This window comes from Monodon monoceros, unplaced genomic scaffold (assembly GCF_005190385.1).
Source record: "Monodon monoceros isolate NGI ecotype Baffin Bay Population unplaced genomic scaffold, NGI_Narwhal_1 Super_Scaffold_7, whole genome shotgun sequence".
Lineage (NCBI taxonomy): Eukaryota > Metazoa > Chordata > Mammalia > Artiodactyla > Monodontidae > Monodon > Monodon monoceros.
In genome coordinates, this window is record NW_021703784.1 from 62,107,323 (window position 1) to 62,122,938 (window position 15,616).

At 45.3% G+C, this 15,616-nt stretch overlaps 1 protein-coding gene across 1 annotated transcript in view; it reads right to left on the reverse strand.

Moving 5' to 3' along the window:
• Positions 1-3,429: 3,429 nt before the first annotated feature.
• SBF2 (SET binding factor 2) overlaps positions 3,430-15,616 on the reverse strand; it is a 451,879-nt gene continuing 439,692 nt past the window's right edge. The window contains exons 34-40 of the mRNA XM_029208916.1: positions 13,926-14,053; positions 12,533-12,766; positions 11,349-11,453; positions 9,737-9,930; positions 8,950-9,037; positions 6,200-6,331; positions 3,430-5,183 (exon numbers count right to left, since the gene is read on the reverse strand). Of these exons, the coding sequence (XP_029064749.1) occupies positions 5,085-5,183; positions 6,200-6,331; positions 8,950-9,037; positions 9,737-9,930; positions 11,349-11,453; positions 12,533-12,766; positions 13,926-14,053 (980 nt within the window). The 3' untranslated portion in view covers positions 3,430-5,084. The remainder of the gene's footprint in view (positions 5,184-6,199; positions 6,332-8,949; positions 9,038-9,736; positions 9,931-11,348; positions 11,454-12,532; positions 12,767-13,925; positions 14,054-15,616) is intronic.

Consider the following 15,616-nt stretch of genomic DNA (forward strand, 5'->3'; position numbering starts at 1 on the left):
CAAGGGAAACAGGGAGGAACTGCTCTCTGAACCTGGCCACAAGGGATGGACTGCAACCGCCGTGAGAAGACTTCCCCTGGGTCTCTGACTGCAGGGACTGTGCGTGACTGTCTGCCCCAGCTGTGTTTCTGGAATCTACTACCGTGCTTGCTTCCCTGGCTGCTGCCTGCTGATGACTAAGCGGGGCAGGGCTCCCAGGCAGGCCCGCCCTTGGGAGGTGTGGGGTTCCTCTGACGATTCCTGAGGACTTCTCACCTGTCTCGCCAGGCTTCCTTGGAACTGCTCCACAGTCTAAGTCTCCCACCCAACTTTTCCTCCTCCCTCCCTTCCCTTTGTCTTTCACAAGGTCACACCTGCACCCAGGTCTCCTGGCCCTCCCAGCCTCCCCTGCTTTCCTTCCCGTTCTGGGCCTGCTTCTCAGAGGACTGGGGCTAACACACCTGCCTCCCTAAGCAGGGTTCTGGACCAGCAGCCTCAGCGTCACCTGGGAGCTTACTAGACATACAGAATGTCAAGCCCCTTCTCAAACCTACTGAATCAGAATCTTTATTTTAACAAGGTGATTCATACATGCACTATAATTTAAGAAGCATTGATTTATAGATGATTTGGTCTTGTTCAGCAAATCCTTTAAATCTCAGTTTGGAATCTCAGTCATTGCAAAGGTGAACCGTTGGAATCACAAAATCACAGATCTGGGTCCTTCATTTTATAGGTCAAAGCCTGCAGAGCCAAGGCAAAGGTTCAATGTTCATTTTACAGGCAAAGCCTGCAGAGCTAAGGCGAAGGTTCAACGTCATATAGTGAATTAGAACAGAGCCAGCACCCGGGTCTCTCGCCTCCCAGCTCTTTCCACTTTGGCTCTGCTGTGAGCAGGCCACTTGCTCTAAATCTGCATTGCCTAGCATGGTAGCACTGGAATGTGGCTAGTTGTGGTATAATAAAAAACAAATTTTTGGGGGGGGGGGGAGGTTTTGTCCTGGGTTTGCGGTACAGAGTTGCTAAAACATTTAGAATTTCCTGAGTGAAAGGAGTGCCTTTGTTATTCATGAGTCCCTTTGACCACACGTGTGTTTATGTGAATGCAGTGACTCAGGCTGGCGCCCCTAGATAGCTTCAGGATGAGGACTGGTTACCAGAAGGAGAAACGTGTGAATAGAGTGGGAAGCTACAGCCTCTAGGGGGGCTGGAGAGTGGGTTATGGAAACATCCTGAACAAGATCCAGAGAGCTTCCCAGTTGGTGACCACACGGAAGTGCAGGGAGGGCGGCACGCCCACGCCCAGAGAGGTCATGGAGGCACCACGCCACTCACTGCTCCCGAGCCTGGCCCCACACCTCTCTTCCACGCAGCTGCTGTTGTTTCCTTTACGCCAAACCAGTAAACATAAGCAAAGTATTTTCCTGAGTTCTGTGCGTTCTTCATGGCCCCTGGGACTTGCAACTGGACTCTGAAGGGGGGCAGTCTTATGGGACCGAGCCTTTAACTGTGGGGTCTGTGCTGACTCTGGGGAGGATGTATCAGAACTGGGTGCGCTGCTGGACACCCAGCTGGTGTGGGAGAACTGGAGAATGGAGTGGGAAAATGACACGCATTTCGTAAGAGAAGTGGTGTCGGAAAAAAGATAACACAGTGGTCCAAACTGAGATGTGCTGTAAGTGCAAAATACACACTGGATTTTGAGGACTCAGTATGAACGAAGACTATAAAATATTTCATTAATAATTTTTTATATTGATTACATGTTGAAAGTGTTTTTGATAGATTATCGTAAATATTGAAAATAAGATAAAATGTTATAAAATTAACTTCATCTATTTCTTTTTTTTAAAACAGTTTATTTGGTTGCACCGGGTCTTAGTTGTGGCAGGCAGGCTCCTTAGTTGCGGCAGGCAGGCTCCTTAGTTGTGGCATGTGGGCTCCTTAGTTGTGGCATGGGAACTCTTAGTTGCGGCCTGGGAACTCTTAGTCGTGGAATGTGGGACCTAGTTCCCTGACCAGGGATGGAACCCAGGCCCCCTTCATTGGGAACATGGAGTCTTATTCACTGCGCCACCAGGAAAGTCCCTCTATTTTTTACTTTTTAAAAAAGATACACAAGTGGCTTGCATTATGTGTCTATTTGGCAGTGCTGCTCCAAGCCCTATCTCTTCATCAGCACTGCTTTATTTTTGGCTTATTTCATAGCTCTGGTTGCTGGTTGCCGTGGCTGAGGGCATTTCCTGGTTATCAGCCTAAAATCTTGAGATTATTCAGAAGTTCTTTATGAGATAATAGGGTTACTTAACAACTCTTAAGAGAACTCCTAGTGAAATATCTGTAAATGTCAATTTTCACTGAGAAGCAAACCAGCCGTACCATTAACAGTTAACGCTCTGGCTCTGGAGTGAGGCCACTGGGCGGAGGGTTTGGGAGGTAAGAATAAAGAACCTGGGCTGAAGGTGTTGGGGAGTGGGGCTTGTGCTCATGTGCTCCCTCGGGTCTGCATCTTTCAAGAGCCCAGAGGAGAAAGGCTTTGTCACAGGAGCCGCGGGGGCAGGGGCACCAGGCCCCAGTCCTTCTTCCTTGGAACCTAGTGCCCTTCTCCCTGTCACAGCTAAGACGGGCGGAATGAAGGGCGTCCTGACACTTGTGCTCAACTCCCAGTCCCAGTTGCTTCCCTCCTTACTGAATGTCAGGGACACAGTAGGAGAGAATGGCAGGTCCCAGGGCCAGCCATTCAGAAGAGAGGCCTGGGGCTAATGAAGGCCTGAGGGCCCTGGCCTGGGTCGCATGAGCCCTCTAGACTGAGGAAATCTGAAGGCTTAAGAGGGGGATGCCACTGCCTCACCCTGGGGGTCCCCCTCAGGGAGGGCTCCTGGATGTCTAGACTTAGAGGTTCAGCCCTGAGGAGAACCTGCATTCTGATGGCTCCATTCGAGATGTAGTTAGAGTCCCCAAGGTAAACTCCAAGGGCTTATCTAGAGGAACTGTTGTCCAGAACTGAAAGCACTGATCCTTCATCTGTGCTGTTTAACTATTTCCTGAAGCAGAAAAGCCTCCTTCCAAACCAGAGTTAAATTTCTCCTGCCTAAAGTTCTCACAAATTGCCATGTGCCACAGGTGGTGAGACTGCGACCGGGAAGAGGTAAAGCACTTAACCGACTTCACACAGCTCACTGGAGGCTCAGGGTGGGAGTGGCGGCCTCAGGTCTCTTACCTAAACTCTGCAGCCGTGCGTCCAGAACCCAGAAGCTCAGGCCAGCCTGTCCAGTGTCTCTGGTTACTTCCTGAGCAAAGGGCAGTGATGACATTAAGAGAACCAAGGCAAGAAATGGTATGCTGCATTCTACCCTTGAACTTTTAGCCCCACGTATGAATCATAAATGTTGCCTTCTGAGTGCTAAGCAATGCACAGTGAACTTTATTTCAGTAAATGAGGGATGGTTCTTCTTAAGAAATAAATTTAATTCAAGGTGGTTAGTGAATGCAAGGCATGTAGCGCCTTCATGAAAGTTACAAGAATCCAGTTACAAAAGAAGCACTGTGTAAAGTCTCAAATAGCTGAGGGTACAACGGGCTCCATATTTTACAGAGTACAAAAAATTATTTCATATACAAAGAAAAATACAAATAATGTGCAAAAACCATTTTCACAGGTGGCAATTTATAAAATGAAAATGATAGAAAAATCCTTCATTCTTATCATCCCCCAATTTCTTATATATTAACACAATTCTATTTTCTAGTGTGTAGATAATTTCAAATTTGAAAGTCTGATTTATTTTTAATCTACAAAGCGGCTTTTTAAAAAGGGAACCATTTCACCACTGAAATTTTATGAATGAATCAGTTAATTTTATATTAAATTATAAGCAGACTGTCTGAAAAACAAGGATATAAGAACTCGTATATACATATTTTTGAAATATTAGTTTGGTATTTAACATATTAACATTTCAAAACAAATGTAATGATCTAGCTACCTACGACTCCAGCCAACCGCAGCGGCCGTTGCAGAAAAGCTGTTTCTGTGTGCCATGAGAAACAGTATTCCTGGTGTCTTAAGCTGAACAAACACAGGCTATCAGAAGTAAAGAAAACCTAAAGACCAAACAAGTCCCTACTGTTCATGTGCAGAGGTGCCGTTTGGGCATCCAGTCATGCCACAGTGCGACCTCGGTTTACACAGCCCTTGTCATAGGGGTCGTGTGGTCACAAACAGCTGGCTTCTGTCTCTCAAACATCTCCACTTTATTAGTTCAGTGCAAGTGTCTGTTTTGTGAGTTAGTGCATTCAGCTTTTTGCATGTTATTTTGTGTAAGAAGCCATCAGGGAGCAGAAGAATACATGGGAACACAAAGTCCTGCATCCTCAGGGCACCTTTGGCCTAGAAAATTCAGTGTTTTGGAAGCAGTATTTTCCTGCATTGGCCTGGTGATTACTGCATCATTCTCTGGACAATCTTTTTCCATCAGGATAATCTTGTGTGCCCCCCTCTGCCTGCCACTGAGCACTGATGGTCTTGCTGTGAACCCCAATGGTCGAGCAGGTATCACGGAAGCACCTTTGACAGCACCAGAGAACTGAGCATCTCTAAGGTCAGGTAGCAAGAATAGGAGCCTTTGATGGGAAACCTAGTCTATGCAGAATGGAAGATAGTCTTGGAGGATTTTGATTTTTGCTTGTCAGAAAGCTCTCCAAGGATATTAGGACCTTGGAGAACAAAAAGGATCTATGTATCTTTCATGAAGAAGGACCCAGGTAGGTGGTAGCCACCTTGCCTAGGGGATGGATGATGGTCGGCTCAGGAAGCATTCTTCTGATCCCTAACCATGAAGACCCTGTTAGAACAACCTAGTGCAAGATACAGGGAGGGCCTAGGGCTCTTGACCAGACCTGTGTAACACACCCACTCAGGCTAAGCAGGCTTAGCAACTGCTGAAAGAGGGGAATGGGTTAAGTCTGGGTGGGAGAACCTCAGGCCCTAGGATGGCTCATCAGAACCAGCAGGAAGCTGTCAGCTCCTCAAGGACTCACACACTTTTTTCCTATCTGGCAGCACAAGCCCCTCCTCCCTCTTCTGTTTGGGTTGACCATGGGCATCAGGCATCAGATATACAGCTCTGGATCCTGTCCATCCACTGCTGGGCACTCTGTCCATCCTGGGCACAGAAGTTATACACACGTTTGCTGGTCTTGAGCTATAAAATCAAATGAAGAGAACCAGAGATGAAGGGCAGGGCTAGTCTATGGCTTTGGGCAAGTGTGCAAATAAATCCCTGTGACCTTCCCTTTCCGTTCTGCCCCAGAACCTCTGTTATTTTCTCTGTCTCCCACTACCATACTGTCGTTGCCTTTAGAGTCATTATACTTTCCTGGCCCCCAAAGTCAAGGGGGATGTCAACAGAAGGGCCTGGCAGAGAAGAGAGACACACTAGGAAAGCCTGACTTTGCATCTTCCCGGGGCCTTCCTTGACTGAGGAAGAGGGTCAGGAATGGCTGGAGTCTCTGGCCCCGCCCACACACTGCACCAGTGCAGCACAGGCGCCAGGAAGGCCGAGCTTCATCCACACCACGATGGGGTTGGCTTTCATGTCCCCTTTCCATCCCCTTCTCTAAGTCTTCAGTTGGGGCCACACTGGCAGCCCAGAGTCAGGGAAATGGCTTCATAGCCTGAGCAGGGCCCTAGAGTATGACCTGTGTTCCATATGAAGTCCTGCTTGGCTCTGGGGATTAGATAAGTCCCCTATCATGTGGCCCATAAAATGCCCCAAGGCCCACCTAAGGACTGCTGAAGATGTTAGGGCAGACAGTCATCATGTGTGACTAAGGATGTTTTTTTGTGGATGATCAAGCATGAAGATCAATGGATATAAAGGGAAGTAATATCTGTTCTCGACAGTAGGTGGTGAGTGAATAACTAACAATATTTAACAAGGCGTTCATCTGCTTCCACGTGTAGCTGGATCCCTTTTAAAGGAGTCTTTTGTGCAAAGCGATGTGCAGCCTTTCTGAGACATGTGGACAGCAGGGAGAGGTCAGGTTTGGGGATGAAGAGTGCTGGGTTCAAGCTCTGTAGCAATTCCCACAGCCGGGGTGGGTCTGTGACCCATGTGCAGTTACCACCAATTGCTCTGAGGCCCCATGATTCTTGGAGGTGGATGGATTGTAAGGGATCATGTGCAAACAGAGCCAGGAAAAGGCAAGATCGACTTACATCAAAGAAAGCCTTGTCACTCGTGTGCTTTGGGGCTCCCATGCTGGGGCCAGCAGGGATGACCATTTCTACCTCAGCCAGATCAATGTGGCCTTTACAGCTTGTGTCCTCACCCGAGTCATAGTATCGCAGCTGGAACCAAAAAGATACATGGGATATAAGAGACACAGAAAGGGAAAACAGCATGGCTTTTCAAAGTGTATTTGAATACTTTCCCACATCTTGCTAAACTATGCCTGGAAGAATAGACAAGAAGTTAAAAACGCTGGTTGCTTCTAGGAGGAGGAATTAGACAGCTGGGAGAAAGGTGGAAAAAGACATATTTTTTGAAATTTGAACAAATAAGTGTATTACACATAGAAAAAGTCAACTAACAACTGTAAAAAAATATATATATGTAACATATAAAAAAGGGTTAATGTTTAGAATATATACCGAATTCCTAGAATTGAGAAGAAAAAGATAAACAACCTAATAGAAAAATGGTCAAAGGATTTCAACAGGCAAGTCACAGAAGAAATGTGAGTGACCTATAAACATCTGAGAAGATGAACAACCTAACTGATCAAAGAAAAGTAAATGAAATCAATGAGATTTCACTTTTCACTTAGATTAAGAAATATTAAAATGGCTGACAATATTCAGGTTGAATGGAAGGCACTAGATATTCTCAAACACTGTTAGTGGGGATATAATTAGTCAGAAGCCTTTTAGAGGACAATTTGGCAATATGAACTAAAATTTAAAATGTTTATACCTATTGATACACCTTTCCCACCTCTAGAAATTTATCCTACAGAAACACTCCCACAAGCATGCAAAGACACACCTATAAAGAGGTTTCCTTCAGCACTGCCTTCATTAGCTAACAATTGAAAAGATATCTGTCAATATGGTGTTGGTTAATTAAATGATGGTACATCAATAATATGGAATTCTATACAACATTTCAAAAATGTTAAGATCTATTATGAACTGGTAGGAAAATATGTCCAAGCTATCTTTATTTATTTATTTATTTATTTATGCGGTATGCGGGCCTCTCACTGCCGTGGCCTCTCCCGTCGCAGAGCACAGGCTCTGGACGCGCAGGCCCAGTGGCCATGGCCCACGGGCCCAGCCGCTCCGCGGCATGCGGGATCCTCCCGAACCGGGGCACGAACCCGCGTCCCCTGCATCGGCAGGCAGACTCCCAACCACTGCGCCACCAGGGAAGCCCCAATCTATCTTATATTTAAAAAGCAAGTTTCCAAATAGCATGTAGATATAAAGTGACTTTTGAAAAACAATAAATAGCTCAACATTTGATTGAGTGGTTACTGTGTGTAAGGACTGGACATCACTCTAACTAAATTAGTCTGGACTTCACTCTCTATAATCTACACGGCAGGAATGTGTTTGGCGCCTCTGTCTCTGTGGTTCTGGCCTCAGACTTTTCTCTGCCTCTCCATTCAGGCATGGTATGAGTAGGACTAAACAGAAAAACCATATACCTTTCGTGTTAAAGAAATCTAAAAGACTGGCAAGAATGCAAATATAATTTGATGTAATTGTAAATTATAGAAAAATTATGACATTCTCCTGTTATATTTAGTGATTTAATGAAACTTTTCTACACAGTGTAGGATCTATGGTTTCAGAGACAATGTTGTTTAAAGTCCAGCCCCCTAAAAAGGGCTTCCATTGCATATCTGTAAAAACTTCTCTATATTCTTCCACAAAGATTCTGTGTAACCTTTATGAAACTCTTTGAGCAGAGGGAAAGGGGGTCCCCATGCAAAGTATTCATCTGTCAGGAGTCCTCTAGGTGCAGGTCCAACAAGAGCACTGTACTGGCGTAACAGTCCGTACCTTTCTGAACAGACTCCATGTTGGACATAAATGCATTGAGAAGCTGCTCAAGGCTGACTGGTCAGGTCCAAGGTAGAGTGAGGTCTGTGGTCAGAACGTAGGAGGCCATGTGACTCTCACTAGTGAAGGGTGCAGAAGGGCTGGGTTCCACCCCAACCAAGATCACTGGAGCAAAGATTCTGACACTCAGGATTGTGTGGGGTGCTACAGCCACAGCAAAGAACCTAGCAGTGGGGAAAAGGCTTCCCAGCGTGGTCTGGGAGGTCCAGTCTAGTACCTGCCCACTGTGGATTTCAGGCTTGGGTGGGCACATCCCCTTCTGCCTATTTCAGGGCTCCCTCCATCCTCTGTTGCTGTCACCTTTGAGGGATAATGATGCCTTCTTTAGTACCAAGTACAGTGATGGGCACAGATAAAGTGTTCAATAAATGTCTGTTGAATAAATGAACACCCTCGATTTTGAATGGATGTGTTATGCTGCAAAGATGAAGGTAATCTGTATTCTGGGGAGTATTCATAGGCATGGGTTCTGTATGTGCATGTGGTGTGCAACAAGCTGAAAACCTCAGGTCCGCTCGTGGCCTGGGTTTTAAGAGCAGGCAGCAGGAGATAACATGAGCATTAAAAAGCAGAGTTCCCTTGCTCTTAGTGCTCTGGCCTCAGCAGTCAGTGCCTCTGCCTGCACACACCTGCACTCTCTCAGAAGGCTGCTGCACCCAGCCTCAGGACTACTGCTCCTCACTGGGTCCATGGAGGAGCCTCAGGCAGCATATGAGAGGCCTTAGGAAAGCATTCTGTACATGAAGGCTGTGCCTTTCTGCTGAGAGTCGCACAACAGCCGGGGACCGAGCCTAGCCTAGGGAGAAGTGATTTCTATAGGCTGTGATGGTATTTATTACCTGATGTTTTGTTACATCCAAAACGAACCAGCGGGGCTTCCAACCTTTCAGCAGAGCCCCTCTTTTGTAGAGCGTTCCCTCAAAGGACCTAGAAATAATGATGACATAGCAGTTAATTTGATTTTTCATTTAAAAAGTGCTGTAAAGGGGATATCTGTTGTTTTTGTTGGTCAAGCCTCTATTTCCCCCAGATGATCCAAAAAAGATCCATCAGAGCTCCCCCTAGAATTTTTCTATTAGACCTTTGGGGAAAGGCTGCCTCTTTCTGCTGGGATTACCAAACTTGTGAGGTTTGGAGCTCTCAGCAGCCATTTCTTATACCATGTTGGGGTAGATGCAGCCCATAGGAGAAAGCAGAGCTGGCAAACAACAGAAGCCTGAAGATGCTGTGTAAGAAACTGGCACATCCTTGGCCTTCCCAATTTATGTGAGTAAATTCCTCTCTGCTTGAGCTAGCATGCGCTGGATTGCTGAAGTTTGCCCCTGAAAAAGTGCTCACTAACACATATTCCCTCAAGAGATCTGGCAGACATGAGACAATAGCAATCAGGACCCGCCACAAATAACTACAACCTCTTGGCATTATTTTAGTTGTAATTTTGATTTTTCCTCTTCCAAGAACCATCTAACGCATTTAAAACAGAGACAGAGGATTAAAGCGGATCCATTTTAAGTTTACAGAAGGCGGCACGGCACAGGCCTGGCTTATTAAAGGGCCTGCGGTGTGGCCGAGGGCAGGGTGGGGAGAGCCTTTTCAGTACACACGGGAGGGCTTAGCAATGTCAACCTGTTTTCATCATTCTTGGACGTGTACTGGCTGTACAGCGTGGCTGCTCTCCGGTCCACTCCGTTGGAGGGGGAGATGCTGGCGTTCTGTTCCTCCCCCATGCTGCTGTCTGGGAGATGCAGCAGAGGCCTCTTCTGATAGGAAGGGAGGTTGGTAGACACAATTCCTGGGGAGCCCAAAGGGTGTCTCTGGGGCTGAAAAAGACAGAACAGGAGCTAGGAAAGCTTTCCAAAGACTTTAAGCAACTGATCCGATAATTTCACTTCTAAAAATTTACCTCAAGGAAAAAACTGGACCATATATATGTATATGTAAAATATATACAAAAAGATGTTTATCCTGGAGTTTTTTAGGAAACTAGCAGAAAACTAGAAACCACCTAAATGTCTATCATTATGCGACTGCTTAAAAAAAAAAAGGTATTTCCATACAATGGACTTCTAGACAGCCATTAAAAATGATGCTGATTTACATAACAGTGACAAACTGAAGGCCATGTATGCCACATATTAAGTAAAAAAAAAAATGCAGGTGTTTACAACTGCATGTATAGTAAATCCCTTTTATATGTGTGTTTAGAATTATAAAACAAGTTTGATGGCATAATGGTTTATTTCTAGGTTATAAATTTTGGGTGATTTCTGTCTATTTCATAACTTTCTGTATATTGTCTTATTTAAAGGAATACACATATCTCACTTTCATAATCAGAAAAAAAAATTAAGAAACTATTTTATTCTTCTGAGAAAAAAAGCAGTAAGACACCACCTACCTGTGGCCTGTCTGATAACAGCTCTTGAGTTGCCATCTGAAGGCAGGAGAAGGCACCCCAAGGACCCCTTCCTACCACATTGGAGGCTTCCTTCTACACTCCCTTCTCCTTGACTCCTCTGTGACATCCGACCCTGCCGACCTCTCCTTTCCTGAAGTGCTCTTCAGAACACTCATCTGTCCTCACTTCCCTTCTGTTGCACTTGGAGTCAATCTGATGTGGGTTTGACTGGTGGCCGCCCCACATATCAGCTGTGTGATCTGAGCCTGTCCCAGCATGCCTGAGCTGAGACACCACTCCCTCACTGTGGGTTAACAGAATGCAAAGTGTGGGTGGTGCTCAGCACAGCCCTTCCACATACTACAGGTGAAGGGGCTGTGAGAAGCAGAAAACAAGAGTATTTGGTTTAAAAATATTTTTACGATAAATGTTTCTTAATTCAGAAACAAAAAGGGGGTGTGAACAACAGAAAGCAGCATATTTTGCTCATTTAAAACATTTCATTTTCTCTGATTATTTCTCTGGCGCAGATAAGGTCTTGGCATTCCCCTCCTCCCTCATGTGGTAGAAGATCAGCTGAAACCACAGAGGCACTGAGATAGAAAAGAACCCAGTAATTTCCCCTGGATACAGGGCCCTGGAACATAAGTATTATGTCACTGTGGTAAAGTGAGGCACTCAGGAAGTACCCAGTCATCTGGAGCTTTCTGCCCTGGACCCTCAGGGCATGACCCTCCCTTTGGCCATAAACCTCCTGAATTACCTGTGCCAGAGGCCCCACCTGACCTAGCGCCCTCCAGAAGCTCAGAAGTAGCTCTTCAAAGGGCTTTGCCAACTCACACGGTCTGCTCTGGGCTCTTCTTTAAGGTCCACAGTTACCCGTTCCCATAGCTGCTGCCACTTCTCAGCTGTTTGGTTCAATTTATGCTCCAGTCTTTCAATTTCCTGCAAAGTAATTAAAAGGAGTTTTGTGACAGATAAGTATTTCATAGAAATCAGGATGTTCCCCAGAGCCACACCCCCTCTGTACTAGATGAACAGCATGGCCAGAGGGCAGTGAAAAACCATGGTAAGCATGGGGCCTCAGAAGCCTCCCAAGCCAGGAATAGAGGTGGGAGCTCTAGCTGGTGTGATGCATTGTGGCAAAGATGATTTATTAGGATCTGTAACCGGGCCTTTTTGTACAGATGGCTTAAATAGAGAGATGAAATAAATATCCCCAACACCTTCACCCTTGGCCAGCCCATAGGGCATCTGATGGCCACAGCAGAAGGTCAAGCACTGGGCCGGTGTCTAAACTGTAATAGCTGAAGTATATGAGAAGTCTGTCCTTGACAGAGGAACCCCTCAACTCTGATGATTCAAACCAGATGTAGAAAGAATGAACCAAGAAATGCCCAAGGAATGGAGTTTCCTTCAGACAGGGAAGCTGGAGAGCAGAGCGGCAGCCTCTGTGACGGTGTTTTCACTGAAGCACGCTCGTCCTGGTCAGGAAACTGGACGGAGAAGACTCTTCAGGAACTGTTTGGCCCGTATCTGGGCTCAAACCCTTTCCTCAGGGCTGCTGTTCTCATCAGGGGAGCTACTGCCAGGGTGGCTTCACTCCAGAATATTCCTTGTAGAAGATGGTTGGCAGTGCTCCCATCAGGCCATCAGCTACCCACACTTCTGACCAGAGGAAGTAAGGCACCCACAAAAGCCATAACCCAGGCCTGACTCAGGCTGCTTGGCCAGCTGAAACAGCTGCAAACGGCTCCATTTGCTCGAATGCTTCCTTCTAACGCTGAAAAGCTCATTTTTACTGAGACTCTTTGCCAGTACCTGAGCCTGGTTCCCCACTGATCCATGGGAGCAAATCTGGTGTCCTTATACTCCTGTAGTGCTAGCTATAGTGCTAACCCAAAGTAAGGAGAGCTCTGTCCAGGAGCTGGTGAACCAGTCTTAACTAAGCTCAGTTCCTGAGGCCTCATGTGCCTCCAGGTCCCCTGGCGCCCCAAGAGTGTGTCTACACACGGCTGACTTACACTGACAAGGCTGGTGAGAGCGTCGGGCTGAGCACGGCTGACATCATCATAGCATGGCCACACTGTTCTCCTCTGGCTCTGGGGCCCAGCTCCTCTGGCCAGTTCAGAGTCTTCGGAGGGGAGCTGCTTAGGGGCCAGCATTGTCCAGTCATATGAAGGCCCTGTGGAAAGGGTCTCCTCTACATAGTAATCCCACTTCTTGAGGCTGGAAATGTTTACATTGGGCTTCAGGGCCTGTATAAAGAAAATCCTGAAATATAGTTTCATCTTGACCCCAAAGTGCCCCAAGCTTACTGGCAGGCCAGCCCCTAACATTGCAGGGTCCAGGGAAAAAGTATGAATAGAGGTTCAAATACCATATATCTATATATTTAAACATTATACATCAACATAACTATGAGATAAAATATGTTCTATGCTCCTACCTTGACAAATATAACTTCCTAATGACCTAGAAGGCCAGGCTCCAATTGAGAATTCTTGGACTTCTGGGAATTCTACACCAGGAAGTGGTGGCACTGGGAAAGCTGGTCCCAGCTCCCAGTTCTTGGCCTAAAGCCCTGCTCCTCTTGACCCAGCTCTGTCCTATATTCTGAGGGTCTCTTATGAGCATGTGTATATACCCCAGCCCATGCAGCTAAACTCTTGTCTACTCCCTGTCCAAACAGCTACTCCTTAGCTGCCCTTTTAGCTTAGGGATACATTCACTGGCTTGGGGAACAGGCTTGGGGAAGTGGTCTGGTGAGTAACTTGAATTTGGGCAAGGAATCTTGAAGTGCCAGAGCATGGTCTAGATGAAGGAGAGGCATCCAAGCATGTACCCTTGGTTTCTCATACACCTCACCTCATGAGAAAGGCCAGGGCGAGGTCCTATTGCATGGGGCCCAGGGCCAGGCCTTCCTTGCTCCTGAGTCAGGTGGTCCACTCCACTGCAGAGCCTATTTCATGCAGACATGCATGGCAGAGGATGGCTGTCCCTGAGAGGTCATCCTTCTTGGGCTGGGCTCCAAACATCCCTGCTTCTCCCAGGGGTTCTTCCATGGCTTTGGTACAAATGGACTTAGGGAAATCTTTTCTGCTTACACGGCCTGCTAAGGTTTCAAGTTTTGTTTGTTCTTTCTTCCCAGGGAAAGTTGACTTGCTCTGACTTTCTTGAAGTTATCCTTTCTATGGTTGGGGGGCCAGCTCCTAATTTTTGTGGTCAAGAATTTGGTATCCGTCTCCATTCCATCATAACCTAAACCCATAGTGTATCAACTTTTAAATAGCTTCTGGTATGAAACCTAGTCGAATGTTTATAAAACGCTTAAACAGCTTATATATGCTCAAAAAGTAAGGAAAACTTTAACACAAAATATTCCAAAAATGAAACATAAATGCTTTCTTTCTGTACCTCTGTTTCCACTGGTGAATATAAATAATTAAAGAAAATGGGGCTCCTCTTGTGCATTCTATCGATACACTCCCAAATACAAATTCCTCTTTTGGCACGCTTGTCTCCTTTATCATCAAATAAAGTTCCTGTAAATCCCCCCGCCAAAAAAAAAAAAAAAATCAGCAAAACAGAAGTCAGATAAATCAACAGTTTGCCTAAAAATATGATGCATGTAGCAGATGAAAAATGGAATATTTCACACGGCTCTAGAAACAGCAGCGCACGTGCAGAAGCCTTAGAAAATGACTGCAAAGCTAAAGATAGGAATGGACTTCATAGCTATATGGAAACAAATCCAAATGGAAGGAAAACCTGGGATAAAGTTTTCCCAAGCATTTAGCAGGACAGCATGACTCCCTTCCAATCGACATCCCGCGTCTATATCTAGATTCATAGAGGTCCATGCCAGGAGACATTCTACACATTTTTCAAGAGAAAATGGAAGGAAAATGATTTGATGAAACTCAGTTAAAAACGTAATTTTATGTTTCTTTTTAAAGTTGTTGGCTGTTTATTATGAAGCTATTTAAAGTGTTTTCTTTGGTAGTTTATATACCACAAATCATGGTCATGGAGACTTTGGATGTCAGAAGGATGTGGTCCGTATCCTTGGATGACTTAAACACAAAAGCCGAATTTGCGGGGGGGGGGGGGCCACTTCAGGTACTATATTTGTACCTTTCAAACAGTCAATCTGTTACTCACATGAGCCCATTTTATTTTTAATACAGAGGAAGATGTGTTAGGGTGAGGCAGGAGGTATTTCTTTAAAAGGCCAGGAAGGGTGCCTCTCGTAGCAGTGCTGTCTTGCTTTGAATGAAAAGATTCAGTCAAAAGTCAACAAGCATTTTATTTATCATAAAAGAGGGTCTCATGCCCAAGGCTGCACAAAAATCCTATAATATGAGGGGCCCCCAGGACTAATTAATGTTTCTTCTCTACCTTTCAACTGTGGAGTGCAAAAGAGTAGTTCTCAACCCTGGCCACTCATTAAAAAAAAAAAGGGCTTAAAAAAATCCCAGTGCCTAGGTCTCACCTCAGACCCATTAAATCAGAATCTCTGAGGATGGGCCCCAGACATCAGTCATTTAAAAAAGTTCTCCAAGTGACTCTAATGTCCACTGTAACCAGCTCTACTTAATGTCTTCCCAACACACGGGTGCTTAAAAAATTAAGGTTTCTGATTATGATGTGTGGAATGACAATTTTATGAGTCAACAGAGGTCTGGAAGTACAAACAGGAAAGGAAATGGTCTCATCAGTGCCATCTCCTTTACCAAATGTATGAAATATCATGCTAGATAATCTTAATAGCATGCACTGAAAAGCAGTATTTCTTTGCTTTCATATTTTAAACTGAGAACATTAGTAAATATTTTCAGCCATTAAGAGAGTCTTCTTTATGAATATTCAGGTATATATAATATTACTGAAAATAGTCAATATAATATACTGATTTTCTTTATTTACTTGTCTGCTTAACAAAAATACTCATGTGTATCCCCCTTTCCCCCCCACTATAAAAACAGCAAAAGTAAGAATGTAAAAGTCCCCTTGGGGAAACGTTTTCACAGGGGCTGACTGGCTTTTGAGAATCTACTCTTTACAACTATTACTGCTATTAAAAATTATAATAACAATGGTGATGT